Source organism: Pungitius pungitius, chromosome 21, assembly GCF_949316345.1.
Source record: "Pungitius pungitius chromosome 21, fPunPun2.1, whole genome shotgun sequence".
Lineage (NCBI taxonomy): Eukaryota > Metazoa > Chordata > Actinopteri > Perciformes > Gasterosteidae > Pungitius > Pungitius pungitius.
The window spans coordinates 16,436,902-16,458,430 of NC_084920.1; the positions used below are offsets into that span (position 1 = coordinate 16,436,902).

At 44.7% G+C, this 21,529-nt stretch overlaps 2 protein-coding genes across 2 annotated transcripts; one reads left to right on the forward strand and one right to left on the reverse strand.

Moving 5' to 3' along the window:
• The first annotated feature begins 519 nt into the window (after positions 1-519).
• On the forward strand, positions 520-20,940 carry LOC119213212 (neurotrypsin-like). The gene is made up of 14 exons (XM_037464357.2): positions 520-769; positions 2,955-2,997; positions 8,386-8,628; positions 10,650-10,788; positions 10,870-11,048; positions 11,230-11,377; positions 14,241-14,419; positions 14,720-14,861; positions 15,213-15,430; positions 16,052-16,193; positions 16,278-16,556; positions 17,326-17,448; positions 17,566-17,828; positions 18,551-20,940. Exons 1-14 carry the CDS (start codon positions 698-700, stop codon positions 19,069-19,071), a joined length of 2,691 nt encoding a protein of 896 aa, XP_037320254.2. The 5' UTR covers positions 520-697; the 3' UTR covers positions 19,072-20,940.
• On the reverse strand, positions 3,010-8,375 carry LOC119213218 (E3 ubiquitin-protein ligase TRIM39-like). The gene is made up of 2 exons (XM_037464375.2): positions 7,099-8,375; positions 3,010-6,727 (listed from the first exon to the last, which is right to left on the reverse strand). The coding sequence occupies exon 2, from the start codon at positions 6,723-6,725 to the stop codon at positions 5,058-5,060; it is 1,668 nt and encodes a 555-aa protein (XP_037320272.2). The 5' UTR covers positions 6,726-6,727; positions 7,099-8,375; the 3' UTR covers positions 3,010-5,057.
• Positions 20,941-21,529: the final 589 nt, after the last annotated feature.

Consider the following 21,529-nt stretch of genomic DNA (forward strand, 5'->3'; position numbering starts at 1 on the left):
TGAAAACACGTAAAATAATGTGATCGTACAGTTTGAGCAGGTTTCTTCATTCACATTCCTCAGCTGCTATATTGTCCCTGTAGAAAAAACACAATCAAATCCATCGATGATGAATAGAGCAGCTGAAACATGATGGAACGTGTCTGTGAGATGTAGAGGAGGCTCAGCACTATGTTTCAACCAAGACTGGATCTCTCTCTCTCTCCCTCTCCCCCCTCTCTCTCTCTCTCCTTCCCTCTCTCTCCCCCCTCTCTCTCTCTCTTTCTCCCTCCCTCTCTCTCTCTCTCTCTCTCTTTCTCCCTCCCTCTCTCCCTCCCTCTCTCTCTCCCTCTCTCTCTCTCTCTCTCTCTCTCTCTCCCTCTCCCTCTCCCCCTCTCTCTCTCTTTCTCCCTCTCTCTCTCTCTCTCCCTCTCTCTCTCTCTCTCTCTCTCTCCCTCTCCCTCTCCCCCTCTCTCTCTCTTTCTCCCTCCCTCTCTCTCTCTCTCTCTCTCCCTCTCTCTTTCTCTCCCTCCCTCTCTCTCTCTTTCCCTCTCTCCGTTACAGTGCCGCACCCTGTCCTCTGTGCGTAAAACCTCCCACGTACACCATCGTCAGCCTCCACGTTTGGTTCCTCCGGCGGCTCCAGGTCGGGCACACAGAGAGATGGGAGAGGAGAGGCGGCCGCTCTGCCTCTGACGGGGACCCACCGGGGGGAAGGATGGCTCTTACCAGCCGGGACATGTTGTGCTTGATCGGAACCGCCTGCCTCTGGCTGCCGATAGTGGCGGAGGTAAGTACTCCTCCTTTCTGATGGTGCTTGTGTTGATGATGATGATGATGAAGATGATTACGACGCGGGGCTTGATCTCGCAATGTGGCCTGATTTTTTATTGTTTTTTGCTTTTTTTGTGACCCAAGTGACAGTTACGCATTGATGACAAGAGCTGCGTTGCGCATAGAACCTGATTTAGGTCGATAACGAGATTAATAATCAGTGTTTATGCAAGTATTTCAGAACAGACTCGTGTGTTCCTCCGTGCTTCAGAATAAAAGCACCGGGGGCTGATTTCGGGGCAACAAAGCAGGTGCAGGTCAAGGAGTGAAAAGAGCACCAAACACCTCCAATCTGCCGTTTAGTCAATTACTGGCGCATTCAAAGCGCATTGTACAATTAACAGGGCTCACGCGCACGCGCGCGCACACACGCCGTCATGCATGGTCTCAGCGGGGGGGCACAGCCGATCAACCTGCTCGGACATTGGAGGAGGAAACAGGCGGAGCAGGTGCGCAATGTTTTAAAGTATTCTAACCGCAAAACAACAAATCAAAGATAAATCAACCATTAATGATCAAATTCATTCATTTGTTATTTTTCTTATTTTGTTCTGTGCTAATGTGTGGTATATGAGCTGCATCAAAGTCATCAGTGGAGTATGTGCTGAATGTAATTAGACCCCCCCACACTGCAAGCTGCGTCTTGGCTTTTTCATTTCAACTTCAGTAGACAAATTATTTTCATCCGAACAAGACTGAATGCAGAGAGAGAGACGACATAACGTTGAAGGATGTTGAAGTAAAAGGCCTCGCAAACGGAAATCGGCTTTCTTCAGCTTCCGTGACTCAATAGATCCAAACATTAAAGGCAGCTCCACGTCAGAGCAGTAAGTTGTAAGATGAAGTTGCCCTTGTGGCAGGTGACCTGGTCCCACAAAGCCCCCCACACGCCAACGTACATGTGCAAAACCAACCTTCAAATTAAAGTACCAAACACATTATCCATGGCCTTCATGCGGGATGACAGCGTTTGTCACAAGAGCAAAATCTACTGAGGACAAAAACATCCTTTAGCACCAAAAAGTGAGACTATCAACATCAGATCTGTATTCTGCAGAAAAGCATCTTCTCTCAGAGCAGAAAGGGACTCTTGCTTCTTCTTTGGTCCCGTCGTTACAGTCCTCGTGTATGTGTGTGTTTGTGTGCATATGCACGGCGAGCCCTGGACGCAGCTGTAGAAGCGTCATGACCGATTACTGCTGTAATCGAGCCGTGTGATTGATATCAACAGAGATATCAGGACCCATGTTCGCTACCACAGGTCACCTGTTCCTGCTGTAATATCATTAGGCTGAGCGGAGGGTGTGTGTGTGTGTTGTTGTGCTGAGGGGCAGATTTAACGTGATGTGTGAAGGTGAAATGTGTCGTATTCCTCTGCCCCCACAGCAGCAAAACCGTGTGTGTGTGTGTGTGTGTGTGTGTGTCCTCATGTTCTGCAAAGTGCCCCACTGCTGTGTGACCTGCTTTCTGAAAATGAAACCAACTCTGTTTTTTCAGATATCGTCTGATACTGCCTAGTAATGTGTGTGTGTGTGTGTGTGTGTGTGTGTGTGTGTGTGCACGCTACACACCTGGTTGGGTTGTACTTGTTTTGATTGGTGCGCCCTGCTGTTAATGAATAAACTCATTCACACATGCTGCTTTGCTTTATGGCCTCATTCTTCTCTCTCTGGTTGCTGGCTTGGACCTGAGAGAGAGAGAAGAAACACCTCCACCAGAATCCTGCAGTAAAAAAGTCTCAATGACATTTTTACTGTGCTCTTTAAAACGAGTTGGCATCTAAATGTACACATTAAAATATACGCTGCAGTCGGTCTGTGTTTCATGTACATTTGGTTGCAGTTAGACAATGTCCTCCCCTGAGGACAGTTCTGTCCAATTGTTTTATTAGTATCATACTTACAGGTGGATGTAAGAATCCTCCCCAGCGGTGGAGGTACTGGAACGAGGTTACAGAATGTTGGTGTACTAACTGAGAGACTTTCTGCTAATCTTTACCTTTAAGTGACCCGTAACCATAGCAGAGAAAATATGACTTCATGACATGCTTTTTCTTTCCTTAAATAATGGGCCGAGTGGTGCAGCTGACCAGCGGACGTTGGGCTCCTTTGTCTAACGCGCTGCTCTCTTCCCGTCTGCAGGTGGTGGCCGAGGACAGCTACTTAAACGAGGTGCAGAACTCAGGTGAGTGGGAGGGGACACTCTCATCCTGTCTGTACTCAAATCAAGCGTCCCTCCATCCGGCCTCGCCTCGTTCTTTGTTTTTTTACTGCAGTTTACTCACATTCTGACTCAGACACTCGTTAAAACCCTTCAGTTGGCGCTGTTTTCATCCCCTAACTCTCAGCCCTACTCCCTCACTCGCTGCTTCGTCTCCTCCTCCCTACGGCCTGCACCCCTCTGCGTTTAATTCCCCTCTTTTCTCTGCCTCCATCCGTGAGAGGCGTGAAGGGAGGCCATGTTGGGGGGTGGGGCGAGGAGCGCCTCCTTTCTCTGGCTTATTTCCATCAAAGAGATATCTGTGCTTTTACAGCCGTGCACACATTCTGAAAACACGTCTCACCTGCTGAACCTGCTAGTTCAAGTGTAAACCACCTCAAGGGTAAAAAAAGCACCTGGATTGCTGGTACAAATATTCTGCAAATCACACACACACACACACACACACACATCGCCCACCCCCCATACAGCAAGCAATGTGTGAACCGTGTCAAATGCTCATTGTGCCTGGGAAATGGATTATGGGTAGCAGGGAGACTGAGTGTTCCCATGGCGATGGGCAGAGCACTGTTGTCGTGGCAATAAGGAGTTTGTGTGCTTCTGGAGCCGCGGGTGTTGAGATGAATAAAAGAAACATGAATGAGACAAACATGTCGAGGGAGGAGGTGGAAGTAGTTAAGAGCACGGTGATAATATCCAAACAAAGACATTTTCAAATACATTCCTCTACGTAAAGATGAACAAAATGGTTTTATTTTAATATCATTTGATCAAGCTGACAATTTAAGTGTTGTTATCATCACTAGATGAAATAGTTAAATGTTTTAACAAGTGACACAAGAACTTTTGATCATAAAGATCAAATCGAGTATCCCATTGAGTGCCATGAGGCCTGAAACCGAGTAGAATTCTGCTGTTTTTACATTTGTTTGTGCTTTGACGAGTCAAAACTGTTGTGAGCTATAAACACTGGACCCTTATAGACGTGTCATGTTTACTCATATTTACCAGTGGGAACATTGTTTGAATTTAGTTGCAGGTTGGTGAATTTGTACAACTTTAAACTTAACGCTCCGCTAAAGCCCTGATAACATCCTGCCCTTAAATGAATCATTAATCATTGTTGTTTTATGGTAGATTTCTTTTAGTTTCTGCCTTAAACACCCCATCCCCCAAACAATGAAACACAAATAACTAAAAATAAAGTTATGCAATACTTTTTTACTTTATTAGCAAAACAAGTTGTATTACCATTACAGAGCTTTAAAAATAGTTTGTAATTTTATCAACGTAACATAAACTTCACACAAGAACCCGTATGACCGCTCACAAGAAGACATTGTTCTCTAGGATCTTCCAAGTAGGGATGCCTTCATATTGGATATCGAGCGTATTCAGCCTCCCACTAGACCCCCGCTCCTTCAATTTACCCATTGGCCAGACTGAATAATTGGGTTCAAGTAGCACTCTGAAACTTAAAGAGCTAAATGAAGTTATTTTGAAGTATTATGAATACGTTTATACAGTGACATATATGAGTGAGAAAGACCTGTTATGAGCAACTGTGTGGCCTTTAATGCCACCAACTTAAGTGACTGAATGTTGGAGCCAAAAACACTTCAATACTACTTCATGAAATTATAGACGGAAATATTAACGCTATTGATTGTTTCACTTTTCAAGCAAGCTGCAGGTGCTCAAATCTTAAAAGGATCTGCCTCTGTGTTATTAAATGATTTTAGGCTACTCATTGGACAAAACAGGTGCTTTTAACCATCTATTAAGTTCACTCTTCTGTTTTCTTACACCCTCTATTCCCCCCATTAAGAGTAATGTGTTTATTTTTCTATATAAAGTCTTGTCTTAGATCTCAGGCAATGAAAGACAATAGAGACAGAAAATAGGAAAGCAAGACGTCTCCTTAAATTATTCCCATACCCTCCCATGAACCTTTTTTTTGTAAATATACATAAACCAGTTTATGAAACAATAAACAGTTGTATTTTCAGTAAATATCCCACAAATTAGGCGGTATGATCTACAGGAAGAACTACTATGGGCCCAAAGTTTGGGCCATATTCATTGTCACAAGGATTTAAGTATGGATGCAGTTCTTCGCTAAAGAGACACTCAGTAAACGAGTGAATGAGCGTCGCTGTCTGCACGTCGTAGAAGCAGATTCGCCCCGCGTCATAATCCACAAACACGCCGACCCGCTCCACTTTCCCAAAGTGTACCGCCACATTTGGAGAATTGAAGGTTTCAAACTTCTCATTGAAGAAGGAGATTGCCCAGAGGCCACAGCAAGGACCCGGGACGAGCGCCCACCTCTTGACCGACGCCGCGGCCACGCCCACGCACCATTCGACTTTTCCGCCCACGAAGACCTCGAAGTAAAACCTGCGCGACGAGAAGCCTCTCTTTCCCAGAACGGCGAGATGTTCCGTAAACCTACCGGGTTGAGGGTTTGGAAACGGAGCGGCGCCCGTCTCGTACCTCACCTGTTTCCCGTCCGCGGATAAGATGAGCAGCGGGTGAGCGGTGTCCGGATCGAGCACAACGTCCACTTCGTACTGCTGCACGTATCTCAGCTGGGCGACGTCGACCACGCCGCTGCCCTCGGACGCTCGTTTCATTTCTGTGCTCATTTGAACCAGCGTCATTTGTAGTTGAGCGACCGATTTGCTAAAAGAACTTTGCACGCGGCGGATCTCCACCGGTCCACTAAAGGCGATGGCGGACACGTCCATTGTGTGCGGAAGGACGAATGGGTTCAGGGAGCCCTGGAGGAAAGATAGTGTGTCTTCGGTCTTTTTCAGGTCCCTCAGCTTCATCATTGCGCTCTGCAGCTCAGTGATCTCCCTCTCCATACCGCCGATTAACCCAGCGGCGTGTTCTTCCGCCGCCCTTTGCTTCTCCTCGATTACCTTCGCAAACTCCGTCTGGCTCTTGTGGATCTCAGAGACCAGCGCCGTCAAGTCGCGCACGCTGTTCTCTATCGCATCATCGGTTTCTGTCTTGCCTTGTTCCACCGCCGCCTTTGCGTCTCGGACCTTCTGCAGCCTCTCCTGGATCATCTGCTGCACTTTGGCCTCCGTGTCCCCCAGCAGAGCCTTGATGCGTTGGTGCTCTTGCCGCACTGGAACCATGTCGTGGTTCACGTGGTGCGAAACAGGGCAGACGTCGCAGAACAAAGCCCCGTCGTTCCTGCAGAACAACGTCACGAGTCGGCTGTGGTCCTTGCAGATCTTGTCCTCCAGGCTCGCCAGGGGTTCGACTAGGGTGTGTCTCTTCAGGCCCACGACTCGGTGATGAGGCTCCAGATGGAGGTCGCAGTAGGAAGTCAGACACTCCAGACAGGATCGGACCGCCTCCCGCTGGGCGTCCGTGCAGACGTCACACGGCACCGCGCCGCCGCAGACGGCCTGGGGACTCCGGGCGAGAGCGTCCCTCACTTGAAGAGACATGAACTGCGACGCCAGCTGGGAGATAAAAGTGTTGACTTTGAGGTCCGGCCTGCTTTCAAAAGTTTCCTTGCAGACAGGACACTGGCTGACTGGTATGTCGTCCCAGTAGCACGTGATGCAGGACATGCAGAAGTTGTGTCCGCACGGCGTGGAGACCGGGCGAGTGAACACATCAAGGCAGATGGGACAAAGAAGCTGCTCCTCAGATAACAGACTGGAGGCCATTTCTGAAAAGTAATGAAACATGAACATTAAGGCGTGAAGTTGTGTCCACTCATTGTTTTTCTTAAATGCATTTGACACAATAGTCAAAGTTCATGAATCTGCAAATATTGCGATTATTGATTTATTGTTAACAATAACAAGTTCCTTGGTTTCATTTTCTACTTCATGAATATGTGATGAACTGTGAGATTACTGAAAGGACCTCGTGTCCGAATACTTCCGAAAGAAGACAACACATTCTTTTATTGGGCTGCAGGGAGCAGCCTTTCCCGGCAGAACGGCTCTTAAAACACCTCTTGGGGCACAACACACATCGTAGAGTCCTTTTCTCAAGAGTTCATAATAAAGGTTTAGCCCGTAAATGGCGACTTACGTGTTGATCTGAAGAGGAAAAGGCGGCGCTCCGGACGCGACTTGGCTTCAGTTTCTTCCTGAGTCTCTTAAAGGGACAGGACACATTTTTGGACCGTGAAGTCCGAGTCCTTTTGAGGTTTGGATCTCAGTAAAGGCTGTTTTTGGCTGAGTGTGTTCTACATTGTTTATTGTTTGATGAGCAATTCCTGCTTCAGTTTGGTGCATTTCTACCTAAATGATTTCCTCTTCCTCTGACTCTCTCCTCCTTCTGCTCTCCTTATCTTCTCAGTTTGTGTGTCTGTCTTTCTGCACCATGCAGCAGGTCTGTTGGTGTGTATGTCCGTCGGGCATGAGGGTTGCACGGTGTAGATAAGGTTCCACGGTGGCCAAGCTGTGTGTCTTGGAGAGATAAGACTGTGTCTGGTTGCTGGAGCACCTCTGCCATTAATCACATTTTAATAGCTGCTTGGCCTCAAACACCCTGAAAGCTTAAATGTGTGCAGAGAAGACTGAAATCCTACAAAGAAGGTAGAGGTGATAAGTGGCCTTAAATAAATTCAACATATGGATAGAAAGTAACCAAGTAACCAGGATTAAAGAAAAGAAACTACAGAAACTAGTAACAAAAAGATTAAAGAATAGATGGACGCAACGAGAAAGACGAGGAGAAAAAACTAATACAACAAGAGGAGGAATCACAATGGCTGGTGATTCCGGTATTTTTCCTCCAGTGATGTTGACAGGTTATTTTTGGCTTTTATTGAAATATTCCAATAAAATTGGTTTGATTATTTGTATGAGACAAATATGTAACAAATAAACAAATAATCAGTCCGTTGTCCTGGTTCTATGAATCTGTACAACTTGCTCTATATGTTGTGGCCTAATTTTGCTTCACTTTGATGTTTCACTCTGTGTCCGTCTAAGCTTCGCTCCATTTCAGGAAAGATTACTGGAAGTGTGTGATCACCTCCATGTTGAGCGAGGGGCTGGTTTAAGGTTATGGGAATTTCACCAGTTCAAGGTGGATCATCGGGGCTCAATGCATTAGGAGGGATCCTGCTGGGGCAGTGGAAGGCGTGATGGAATCAGCCATGTAAGCCTTCATGCTCACATCAAACACAGACATGGGGATAATGTGGCTTGAATAAGAGCCACTCCACTCCTCCTTTCCTCTCACTTCTCCAAAACTTTCCCGCCTTCTTATTCACATTCAACCACAATATCCTCCTTTCCATCCAAAATATTAAATTCTCCCATCTTCCTCAACACACACCCACTCTCCCCATCCTCCTCCTCTGTGCAGTGCCTCTGTCGTGCTCCGAGGGATTCACAGAGCTGGGATACTATAACGGCACCGTGTCCCAGACGGACTCTGGCGCCCCCTGTCTGAAGTGGACCGAGTTCCCGGACTACGTTATGCAGTACCCGGGCCGAGGGCTGGGCGACCACAGCTACTGCAGGAACCCGGACAGAGAGTCCAACCCCTGGTGTTTCTTCAGGCAAAACTCTGGAGCCATTGGATGGGCCTACTGCGACTGCCACCAGGGTAAGGCCACAGGTCACCTGGAAGACACTTTATATCACAGCACAGAGTAACAACAAGAAATAAAACCAGGGTTCGAAATGAGGGGGGTCTGAGGGGGTCCCGGACCCCCCATAAGCCATTGGGGACCCCCCCATAATAATTTATTTTTAGATTTTGGGGGGTCCCCGAAAAATATTTTTAACATTGAAAATGATTGTGTAATTATAGGTCTTTAGTGACGTTTTATATTTATAAGAAAAATTACTTTATTTCCTAGCGCGATTGGGCAGCATCAGGGCAGCCAATAGCGTCACAGGTTGTTGTCGTGGTCTGTGACGCAGACACGTAGGTCATTGAACGCGGCAAAAACGAAGCCTCACAAAGAGTGAAATCTAAAGAACCCTCATGAAAATCCCGTAAGTGCTTCGATTATGTTTATATCTCCATAATGATTGCTTATTATAGTAAAATATTTGGAGTTGGTGTTCCTATATCAAAAGTTGCATTAACTTAGATGATTAGAAGAGTGCGTTTGTCAACGTTTCTTGCTAGCTGTGTGTGTATGAAGCCAAACAAACTGCCAGCTAACAGCAGACAGTTAGCAGTTAGCTAGACTAGTTATTCAAAGCTAGCAAACCAACCTAATGGTCCAGTCAGTGATTACGAAAGATAGCGAGGACTTAATTCAAGTCTGTGAGTTTTGAATGGGAAAATGTTTTTGGGGTGTGGGGGGTCCGAGACCCGGTGCTAATACGTACAAGTGTCTTAACGGCCGTTATCTACCAGACCGAATGGCAACTCTGATTTCGGTGCCTTATTTAGAGGCCACTAAAATGCCTCCCGCTTCTCCCTGATGCTCCGAAAACGGACGTTAGAGGGAAGTGAAACAGCGCCGCACGGGACGCTAGTAAACACTACACTGGACAGCAGGTAACGTTAGCCTACCGTTAGCTAGCAGCTGAAGTGTGTATATATATATATATATTTTAAATATGTCAATGGAGCAACCACGGTTAAAATACTGACAGCTAAACGGTGTAAAGTGTGTCTGTGTTTCACTGAACAGTCTGTAGCTGCCGTTGTCTAAAAAACAAACAGATGTTGCGTTCACTTGAAATTCGCCTCGCCAGCCTTGTGCTGCATTCAAAGTTGTTGTAAAATACCCTTTTCCCATTGTTTTTGTCGTTTAACAGTAATTTACTGGTGAAATAAGATTTTGTTATAAGTTATTGTTATTACATTATTAATAATTTAATGTTGAGCTCACTATCGTTTCCTTTTTTTTTTACTAACCAAAAAAAAAGCGGCTAGTTGTTTTATAAAACCCATTAACATAAGGGATGAGAAACACCATTTGTATTTCATCAAGCCCTTTGAAGGTGCATGGTGCTGCCATAATGAGGACACCTGCTGGATTTAGGTAACTTAGTTAACTTCCTTGCTCAAGGAAAGAATGACCTGTTATCCACTTTGTCATGTCAGGGATTTATATAAGGTGCTGTAACTTTGTTGGTCCAGAATTAGAGGGTTACCTGTTTGATTATAGCCAATCCACTTCTCCAGACACCACTACACTACTGGGACCAGCCCAAACCATGAAAAACATCCCAAGACCATTATCTCACCTTCAAAATATGTCAATATAATTTTGCCTGCAGTATATAGTGTAGGAAGGTAGTCTTCAGTATTTTTTATAGTTACATTTTAGGGGACCCCCCAAGAGTCCTAAGTCATTTCGAACCCTGAATAAAACGCAGGTGTTCTTATTAAATCATTGTTATCCTGCTCCACTTGTTACACTTCCTTCTCTCTGGCTAAAGAGCCAAAGATTTCCTTCAGGAGTTAATCTAGATCCAAGCAAAGCGAAAGGAATCAGTGTCATTACAGTTTTCAGCTTCTGATGCCGTCTGGAAAAATCTACTTATGAAGCTTTAAACAATTAATAGCTCATGAAAGTGTGATGCTGCTGGTGAATATTTCATTGTATGCGGTTTGCTGTTCTTGTAAACCAATCTCGTCTCGTGCTGTTTTTTTGGGCTCAGGTGCGGCGCGTCTGGTTGGCAGCTCGACCTCCGGCAGCGGGCGGGTCGAGGTCTACCTGAACGGCCAGTGGGGCGCGGTGTGTGACTCCCACTGGTCCGACAGAGACGCCAGTGTGATCTGCAGGCAGCTGGGCCTCGGGTAAGAGAAGATGACCCCCCCCCCCCTCACCTCATTCAGGACGGACGCCATCTTTGACACTTTTAAAACATTTTTTACCAGGGACATTGGCGCGGCGTTGCGGCAGCCGCAGTTCGGCTCGGGCTCAGGCCTCTTCCACTATGAGCGCCTGGGTTGCCGCGGTGACGAGAACACCCTCAGTCGGTGCCGGAGCAGGACGTTTGTCACCGGTGACTGTAGCCATGGAAACGAGGCAGCAGTAGTGTGTGCTGCACCAGAAGGTCAGGGTGACTTCCTTATTGTCATGGCAACCGGACTGAATGGTTTCCCCTTCAATACAGCTGAGAGACGCAGAGAGATTTATCTTGACTTGAGGGAATAATTAAAACTATACTGTGTGGTAGTGTCTTACTTTGCATTACAGTCATGCTAACACAGGTGTGTTTCTATATCCTCTCTCAGGCAGTGGTCCTCCGCTGCGATTGGTTGGCGGCGAGGAAGACTTTGAAGGTCGAGTGGAGGTGTTCCACGCAGGAAGGTGGGGCTCCGTCTGTGACGACCAGTGGGACGACAGAGATGCGGAGGTCGTCTGCAGACAGCTGGGTTTCGGGTAGGTACATCGGGGGGGGGGCGTTTCCTTTTCATGAACACATCCGTCACCAACAATACTTTCTGAATTCATCTCATCTCCTCGCTTCCACTAATGTCGATTTAGCAGTTTTTAGTGCTTATTCTTAGTCCTTAGTAATGGTTATAGTGAAAACCGTAGTCAAAGAAAATCTTTTCAGTTTAATCTTAATCATTAAATAATATTGGACATTTCAGTCACAGTTCTGCGTCTTTTGTTTCTCTGTTGCACTGCTGTTGCTATTGTTAACTAACAAAGGTACTCTGAGTCCTGATTGTGCTGCGATGCTGCGTTTTGAATACCATTATCTCTAGTTTAATAAAAAAACTAGAGCTGGGACTTTTGCGCGTTAATTAAGATGAATTAATTACACAAAAAATAACACATTAAACATTTTTTACGCATTTTTAGACTTATTTTTTGCACCGCGGAACGTTTCTCTCTGGATGAGTTTCGGGGGGACCGATTATACTGGAGCACCAACTAGCGTTCATGACTTCAGACAACAACAAACCACAGTGAACATGAACGAAGAAGCTGACGAGACCGTGTCGGGTGGCCCCGTGAATGGGAAATCTTCTTATAATAAACACACGGATGGAAGCGTCGATAAGAGCGTGGTTGTGTGCAAGCTGTGCAACAAGGAATTCACATCGAGCCTCAAGTATCACCTCAACGCTACACAATTAGCAGCTAGCGTGGACGTACAAGGACCCACACCCAACCCACACTGCACCAGATGACTGGTTTAAGGACCAGGGTAACTAAGTCCACGTCTGAAAAAATAACCAATGTTCTGAATGTACTTGAAAGTATTGGTCTACTTAAAAAAAACATAGTTTATAGAAGGTCTACTTACCTATAGGCTACCTGAATTTCTGAAAGTACTATATTTCTAAATATGCTATTTATACACTTGTCTGCTGGAATTGGTTGAACAAAAATAAAAATCCATGTGAAAAAAATTACTTCTCACTGTTCTCAGGTCAAATATTTATGCAATTAAAATGCGATTCATTTCAATTAATTACAAAGCCTCTAATTAGATTAATATTTCTAATCGAGTCCCGGCCCTAAAAAAACCAAAAAGTAATATCCTAAAACAAAAAAAATAGCAAAAGACTTAAATAGAAGCAAACTAAATGCTTCTCCTTGGGACTATTTTTGGCTGCGTATTAATTCACATTTTGGTCTTCTAGGCTGTATTTACAGCAGCAGGGCCATGTATGAGGGATTGGCCCAAAATAAACTGCAGGGGCGAGTTTCACCGTGGTGAAGAAATACGTCATCCAGTGGGCTGCAGTGACTCATTCATGTGTTTACAAAAGAGACAACAGAGGAAGAGGCTTTGACCACAAAGATGATATAAATGTTATTCAGATAAATGCTCAATCTGAGTCTTTTGATGAGAGTTGTTAACCACAAACAGTGCAGAATAGGAAAAGCCGTAAGATGAATAAACATTAGCAGGGAACCGATTCCACCGTAGGGATTGACAGGCTTCTGCATGTGTAACTGAGAGTCTGTTTGTGTGAACTAGGTGAAATTAAGAATGAGATGCACCTCTGTCCTCCTCTCTAGGAGAACAGAAGAGATGTGCTCTACTAGAATGTAGAATGGCCTCAATTTGTACTGATTTATTTTACCTGGAGGACTACAAAACACTTGAGTTGTGCTTTGGCGAGGGAACTTTTCTCTTTACAGATTATATTTGCAAAGCAGAATGTTTTGTGTAACTCAGAGAGGTAAAAACCTACAATTAAGTGATTTTTAAAAGTCAATGGCACTCGTGTCTGTTCAAGCTGATATGTTCAAATTCTTGCAGGTGTCTCCCTCCTAACACACACACACACACGGTATGTTTCCCCAGAGAAGATGTATCATCCCAAACAACTTTGAGTGACAGATGATGCCGTTGTAGCTGTGAAGAAAATGAACTGCTTCCATGTAGACATGAGGTTTTATTTCCTGTGCTTTAACGCAGCGGGAGTCTCGCCAGCTGTGTTCGTGCCTCTGAATAATAGATGTTTTCATGCTCATGTTCTCAAGCAGCTGCACACTGATGGGTGTTTTTACGCCTAAAGACAAAGTGAAGCCATTTGTTTTTCCACAACTAGATAGTTTTGTGTGTTATATTTGTGTGACGTACATTTACACTTTTTCATATTTTCACATTTTTCCCAACTGACATCCTTGTGCTACTGTGATAGTGTTCTGTTTCTACACATCTAACATAACTAACATCATTTTGATACATATATATTCCCCTCGGATTAAGATCATTAATTACATTTAAATTAATATTATCTAAAAAAGAGTTGATATTTTTCTTTCAACAACTGCGTTCAGTTAATAAAGATTCAGCTACACACAGGAGCAGGAAGTATGGACACACACACACATTTACTTTTGATAGCATTTCAGCATCAATAATTAATCACCACTTAAATATCCTATTCAGGATCTTTTTATTATTTATATAAATTAGATTTATTTTTGGATATTTCCAGATATCTTCTTATATATAATTTTGTTTTATAAGAACAAGAGTCAGATTGAAATGTGGAATCAACATTGACCTGAGAAGGTGTATTGTTAGAAGCAGTGCTGATGTTGTGGTTTTTTGGGTGTGTGTCAATGTTGTTTTGGTTCAGACTGAAATAACAATTTCTTTAAAAACTTGTTCCACAGACATTCACAATCTCTAAACAGCACACTCCTAGATATATTATATGGATGACCATGAAATGTTCATGTTCCCCTCAAGCTGACATGTAAATGTTTTCACACCTTTATCAGGTCCCATCTGTAAGCAAAGATAAAGCCGTGCATGTGTGTGTTGTAGGGGGGTGGCGAAGGCCTGGTCGTGGGCTCACTTTGGTCAGGGCTCAGGTCCGATCCTCTTGGATGCCGTGAAGTGCACGGGGAACGAGCTCTTTCTGGAGCAGTGTCCCCATGGCGACTGGGAGCAGCACAACTGTGACCACATGGAGGATGCAGGGGTCTCCTGCAGCCCGTATACAGGTACATGTGCAGCACACACGCCTCACTGTACACCCTGATGGGCTTCATGCTGCTATTTATAGCCGCTGGACATCAATAAATCATCACTGCATGAAGCAGCAACTTCCTCTTAGTGACAAGAAGGATTTATGTGAACTGAGGAGTAACACATCTACTGGCCAATAAATTGCAGCTACTATTCATCAAAGCAATACACAAAGTTGACATTAGTAATATTAAGGACTTTGCATGAAGTCAAATATTTCTGCCGTCATTGGCCATTTACATCTTTATAACAGACACAATATGAACCTGTTTCAGATGGGGTGGTGCGGCTGGTTGGAGGAGACAGTCCCTGGGAGGGTCGGGTGGAGGTCCTCCACAACGGCGACTGGGGGACGGCGTGTGACGACCGCTGGAGCCAGCAGCATGCACAGGTGGTCTGCAGGCAGCTGGGCTACAGGTGTGGATGTGTACCAATACAAATGAATATTTGCCCGCTGCTATCATCATCCGACGTATATCATTAGAGAGCATCTAAACCCCCAAAACAAGTATCAACCTGAGCATATGGTTCTATTACTTAAACTCATTGAGGGTTTTATTATAATTAATTATAATTTACTTTGGCTGATTATCAATTATAAGCCTCAGAAGAAATGAGAAATCCGGTTCATTATGAAGATGATCATTAAATGATTAGAGCCAACAGACATTATATTGCATAAGCTTTCATGTGTTATTTTGGGTATTTTTTAACTTGGTGTCCAAGGTGCAAACGGAGTAAAAACCTTAACCTTCTCTCCACCTCCAGGGGCCACGCTGAGGTCGTATCAGATGGGACTTTCGGGGAGGGCGTCGGCCTGATCCTGCTGGACGACGTCCATTGTGAGGGAACCGAGACCTCCCTCCTGGACTGTCCCCACGGGATCTGGGGCCGCACCGACTGCTCCCACAGCGAGGACGTTGGTGTCCGGTGCAGGAGACTCAGTCAAGAAACCAATGACGTGCCGGTCATCGCACCCTCCACGGGTAAGAGTTGAGATGCGATTGGTCCTGCATGCAAAATGTATTATTCACCTCTTCTGCATTGGATTTTTTAAATGTTTGTCTTGTTTATTATACATGTGTTATTTTTTGTTTGTTATTTAGAGCAAAGCAATTGTGGTGATCAGAACCAAGGAAGTATGGAAGAAACCAACAAAAACAAAAGCATCATTGCACTGCACTGTAGATGTTTGGTTGCAATACATTTTGTATGAAAAGGGCAAACTGTCCCTGTAGAGGGTTACGGTCTCATGCTTTACTTTATTAAACCCCGCAGGAATTCCCTCATACCTCAGCGTGGCCAAATATGTTTCTATCTAATCTGTAAAAGAAAGAATCCAGTTTTTCGGACCGTATCATTTCCTCAATGTGAAAACATCAGTGTTTAAATGCCACATGTTGACAGCAGAGAGAATAAAGAGGTGTTTACTGAGTGTCCTGTAGACACACGGGCCATTAGAATGAGAATAGAGGCGGAATAAAGAGGCAACAGACTGCAGGTAACATTTAACAGTGTCAGCGGACGCACCTCTCGCTGTGCGTGCAGACGGGGGGGCGAAGGCGCCCCGACATGAATACGAATGAGCTACGTCTGTTTCTCCCCAGGTCCCCTGGTGCGACTTGTGGGGGGCAGCAGCAGAAAGGAGGGTCGAGTCGAGGTGTATCTCCACGGCGACTGGGGAAGTATTTGTGACTCGGGCTGGAATGACCTCAATGCTGCTGTGGTGTGCAGACAACTTGGACACAGGTTCATATTTGATATGTATAAAAGAGACAGGTTTAAAAAGCCTTTTTTTAAATGTGTATAACGCCACCATTTCCCTCTCCTCAGTGGTGGAGCTGTAGCAGCCGGAGGGTTTGGTCAGGGCAAAGGGCCCATCCACCTGGACCAGGTGAGGTGCACGGGCAAGGAGGAGTTCCTGGGAGAGTGTCCGTCTCTCGGTCAGAGCACCCGGGGCTGCAGGCGCCGGGTGGACGCTGGACTGAGGTGTGACGTCGCGCCGCGGGAATTGGCCGTAGCCGCCGGGCATCGAGAGCTGAGCTGTGGGCTGAGGAAGCTGGTGGAGGAGGAGAACAAGAGGAGACGCCAAGGGGAGGAAAATATGCTCAGGTACCTCCATGTCTTTGGCTGGTACCAACGATTGCTTTCAGAAATGACTCCAACAAATATAATAGTTGATAATCAGTTAAACATTGCCGCACTAAATGTATCTGTGGCTTTGTCCTGTTGCTCAGCAGCTCACAATGAAGCCGTAGTACTGTGTTTTTTAAAGTGTGAATAACAAAACAGACTTTGTGCTAGCCTTTGGCCTCTTAGTTTCCATTAAGCAGACAACACAACGCAGCTTCATTATACACACAGAGACCCAAGAACACGTTTGGTCATTTTCTTTAACAACTTGATTAAACACAACTTTATAGGGGAATATGTACCATGTGAACACAACTTCTCATCACAATGTGAGAGGTCTTACAATAAGTTTGGGTAAGTTTGAATGCATTAAATCATCTTCAAGAAACTACTTTTTTGATTTAGGCCATCCATGGAAACATTCTATACAACAACTTGAATTGCCATAAAGTACCTTGGGGCTTTTTGGGGCCCGAGGCTCTGCGGCAGTCCTCTGCTGTCATTGTGGTGACATTGTGGCCCCTTACTGGGGGCCGCGCAGGTCCTCCCTTTTAAAATCCTCCTGTGCACAGAGTTAAGAGTTCTAAATCTACTGCAGCAGTTTCTTTCAAAATAAATACAAGAAGAATGTATAGTCAGCATAAACGGGCAAAACAGTCGTTCATGAACGAGTGGACAAAAAGAGCCCACTGCCTCAAAAACTGAAAGAAATGAGTTGAGATTAAGATCTTGTCCTGTTCTCCGTCAGCACCACGTGGCCATGGCAGGTTTCGGTGTGGCTCGAGTCACGAGGAGACGCCGGCGGTCCGGTCTGTAGCGGCACTCTGATCGGCCCCTGCTGGGCCCTGACTTCCGCTTACTGTGTCAGCAGGTAAATCTTTCTCTGGACTCTCAATCCACTCCTACGCCCGGGGGCTCCTTCAGTGGCACCACCCGACACCATTAAGTGTGAATCCAACTGAAGGTTCTCCTCGCCCCCTCCCTGCAGGTTTGGCAGCGACCCGTCCAAGTACGTGGTGCGCGTCGGGGCTCGGACCCTCACCCCGGAGCAGGTGGTAGTTCACAGGAAGTTCAAGGGTCAGAGTGGAGGTCACGATCTGGCTCTGTTGAAGCTACCCAGCACCAAGGGTCACTGTCTGACCTTTGACCCTGACATCAACGCAGCGTGCCTTCCTGCTGCAGACGCAGCATCGGCAGGGACTACTCCATCTTCTTGTGTTGTCGTGGTTACTGCTGGCTGGACCGGACCAGGTATGTGGTTTTTTTACACATGAAAAAATAATCTTAATCGTTTTATTGGTTCGTGGTTAAAGAAATCCCCTTGAGTCTTTGCTGTTTGTGTTTACTGCTAACAAATGTCAGCTGTTAGCTAGCATGCTAAAACGCTTAGCTAAGATGAGCAACATGGTAATCATTATTCCTTAATGGTTCATCTTTTAGTTTTGACAGCGTAAGCAGTAGATTTTTACCACGTTTAACTGTGAGCAGCTCCCAAAAGATTCCGGCCAGTTCATTTGCTAATTGCAAAACCCAGAAATAACATCACTCTTAAAAATCTGTCTACTTTTGCATCAGACAGCTCCATGAATTAATCAACACACAGATCATGACATAAACGTCAAAAACCGGTCAGATAAAGTTTGAATGAATAAGGCAAACCAAAGTACCCTCTGCTCCTGCACTCCCTCTACAGCGAGAGGATGGAGCGGCATTTTGATCGTTTTGCTAACACATGTCATCATAACCTCCCTCTAATCGCCTACTGATCGTAAGTCAGCTGACGTTAGAGTTTCGCTCAAAGCACCACTTTGACTAAGTACTTCCTCTAGCAGCTGAAGGCTGAAGCCTTTGAGTCTATTTGCTTCACTAGAAGAATTAATCAAATACAATCAATCCATTGAAATCAATTGTTGTTGATGGTCAGCATTTCTGACACGCTGCTTCTTCATCTCATCTCCTCCATCCTCTCGTAGACTCAGTTCTTGCATCCTGGGTCCCTCTGATGTCGTCATGGCAATGTAAGAAGCGCTACGGCGACAGCTTCTCCAGCCATGGCACCCTGTGCGCCGGCAGTCCTCCAGACGCCAGCCTCCTCCACGACGACCGCTGTGATGGCAACTCTGGAGGCGGGCTGGTGTGTCAGGGGGAGACGGGTCGATGGGTCCTCACTGGGGTCGTTGCCGGGGGTTACGGCTGCGCCGGCCCCTCGTCTCCCTCACTCTACACCCGAGTCAGCCGCTTCAGGAGCTGGATCGAGGAAGTCATCAATCCAGAGGAACCGAGCACACCCACAAACACACAAGAAGATCCGACACGTGTCGACAATGACCCAAGACACACACACGACGAGGGCAAGGGTGGAAACTTCCACGTGCACGGCAAGCTCAAACACACACACGATCAACAAGAAACGAATGAAATAATTGATCTTAAACAGAAACACAGCCACCACTCACACACCAACCAGCACGGTAACACACATGCTATAGTCTGATTGAGGCCGTGCCACTGGCTCACCATTTGTACCAGGTGACACCCGGAGGAGGAGGAAAGAGGGTTTATCGGAAGACAAAAGTAAACTTTAAGAAAAGAAAGATGCTCCTCACTCGAGCCGTCCCTGCTCATTTCAGATCTGAACTCAGAGTGTGTGGGTCATTTGGGGGCTTTACATGTGAGCTGCAGCCTGTTGAGAAGAAGAGCCATAACTGATTGGCTCAGTGATGTTTCAGTTGAACCTGGCGTGCTGATCGAGGCCTTTCACTGATACTGAATATCCCAAAAAATCAGCATGGCATGTCATTTAAGGACAATACTGTTAGACATTTTCTGGGGATATTTTTAAGATGTTCACACGCAAGAATCTATGCTAAATTTCACCTATTCCTGCGTGTCTCCTGTGTGTTTAATTATACAAATCCTCAAAGTAACTGTCAGAACATCTTGAATTAAGGCTGGCTGTAAATCATCAGGATTATTAACCCAAACTCCTGTGTCAGATGTTAAAATGCAGATGTTCCAGCAGGACTCTTCAGGCTGTTGTCTTATAAGTTTACTGGTGAAAGTGCTGTTTAGACCCACAATTAAGCTATTTCTCTTTGGACCATATCGGTTAGTATTCATGTTTTAGTCTCTTTATTCACTGTATCAATGACTACAATAATGAAAAAGTTAATTAAACTGTGCAGAAGCCACAAGCCTTGAACTCAACTGGGCTTTCATTTTGATCTGTAATGTTTTCTAAAAAGACCCGATTTTATAAAAAGCTTTAAAATGTTTGTTGATGGTTAATAAAATATTTACTATTAACTTAGGGATCAGATATAAGCAGCTCTTGAGTTGCCGGGCTTCTAATGAACATTTCCTTACTTTGTTTTTATTTTAATCAGAACTTTAATAATAATGACTAATGTCACTATTATTAAGAGTGTTTCTTTCAAAGTAAAACACTTAATAGTGACTTTCCAACCAGATAAAACCAGCAAATCAAAAATAAATAAATAATTAACCATGAAGAAAATGGTTACTTCTGTTTACATAATACCTTTTTAAAGGAGGTCTAATCAACAGTGTAGACACTCATCAAGCCCCTTTTTGTGTTTTAATTTGAATCTTGGGATTGATTGAATTACAAAACTCAAGCAAGAGTTTGCTGATTGATTCTATTCCCAAATGAAAACAGAAAAAAATGTCTTCTTTTTAAAGATAACCGGAAAACATTGTTTCATCTGCAGTTTTCTCAAGTGAATATAAATAGTTTAAGGGCTGAAACATGCACAAACACCGGTGTGGTCCTTCTCTCCTCAAAGCCATTGGAGTCTGACTTTCGGGTCTTTTTGTACCGATTCCAGCAGATGTTTGTAGATAAGTAGACAAATAGATGAATAGATGGATGCTGTTCCTGACGTTAGATAGTAAGTGTTCATCCCTAGACTGACTTAGACTCTTGAAGTTAAATGTTGTCTGTTCTGTTGTACTGAGCAGGTGTGTGATCCACCCCCAGAAGATGGCGACATTGTTCTATTTCCACCGGTCGTTGGATACCTCCCCCCCCTCCCATGGTTCTTTTTATACTGTTGCTATAAGTGTACAGACGCGACTTGTGCTTTTTAGGGTGCTGTGAACCTTTGTGTCGTGAAGCATCCTGTGACCTCCTGGACGTGAACTCAATCCCTCCCTGCTCCTTCTTTCCTTCATTCATTCCTGAGAATTGATGTCTTATCATGCAGATCCCTGTAGGTTCATGTAAATACTGTTTGTTTGTGACCGGGCGAATAGGGAGAGAAGTGTATAGTGTTCAACTAGTTCCTCTGTGTAATGTGCTGAATCATGGTTGAGCATTAAAAGACATACCTGGTGAGAACGAGCCCTCAGTGTTCTCATTTTAATAATAACCTTGAGTTAACTCTGTTGTTTGGCATGATGGTGGTAAAAACAACCTTATAGGGATGACTAAGTAATATGCAACGGGTTAGCTGTGCGCCATTTTCTACGCTGAAAATACTCTGGTTGTATAACTAAAACGATTGCTTTAAAAAGATGTAAATCTGCTGCTCTCAGTCACTCATGAGTCATGCTAATCTGTTCTTTTGTTTGGATTCTGAAAAAGAGGGATCAGAGAATACCCCTGCTTCAACGGATTGGCTTGTTTTTCCAACAGAAAGCCGTAATAAGTGATTCATAATGAGCAATATTGACTTTGCTTTTGGGAACTGCTCAACGTTTAGAAATCAGATATGTGAAAATATGTTGAAGATATCTGTAAGAAGTGAATAAGGTAAGTGAAAACTATTAATTCCATGGTGCACAAATTAATCTTCAGTAAAAGTAATGTTTCATCATTTTCATGACAAATTGTAACATGATTTGTTAAATGTTTTTTATGGCATAATAGGCCCCGACTTTATTAGGATGTTTTTATTAGGGCCGGGACTCGATAAAAAATATTAATGTAA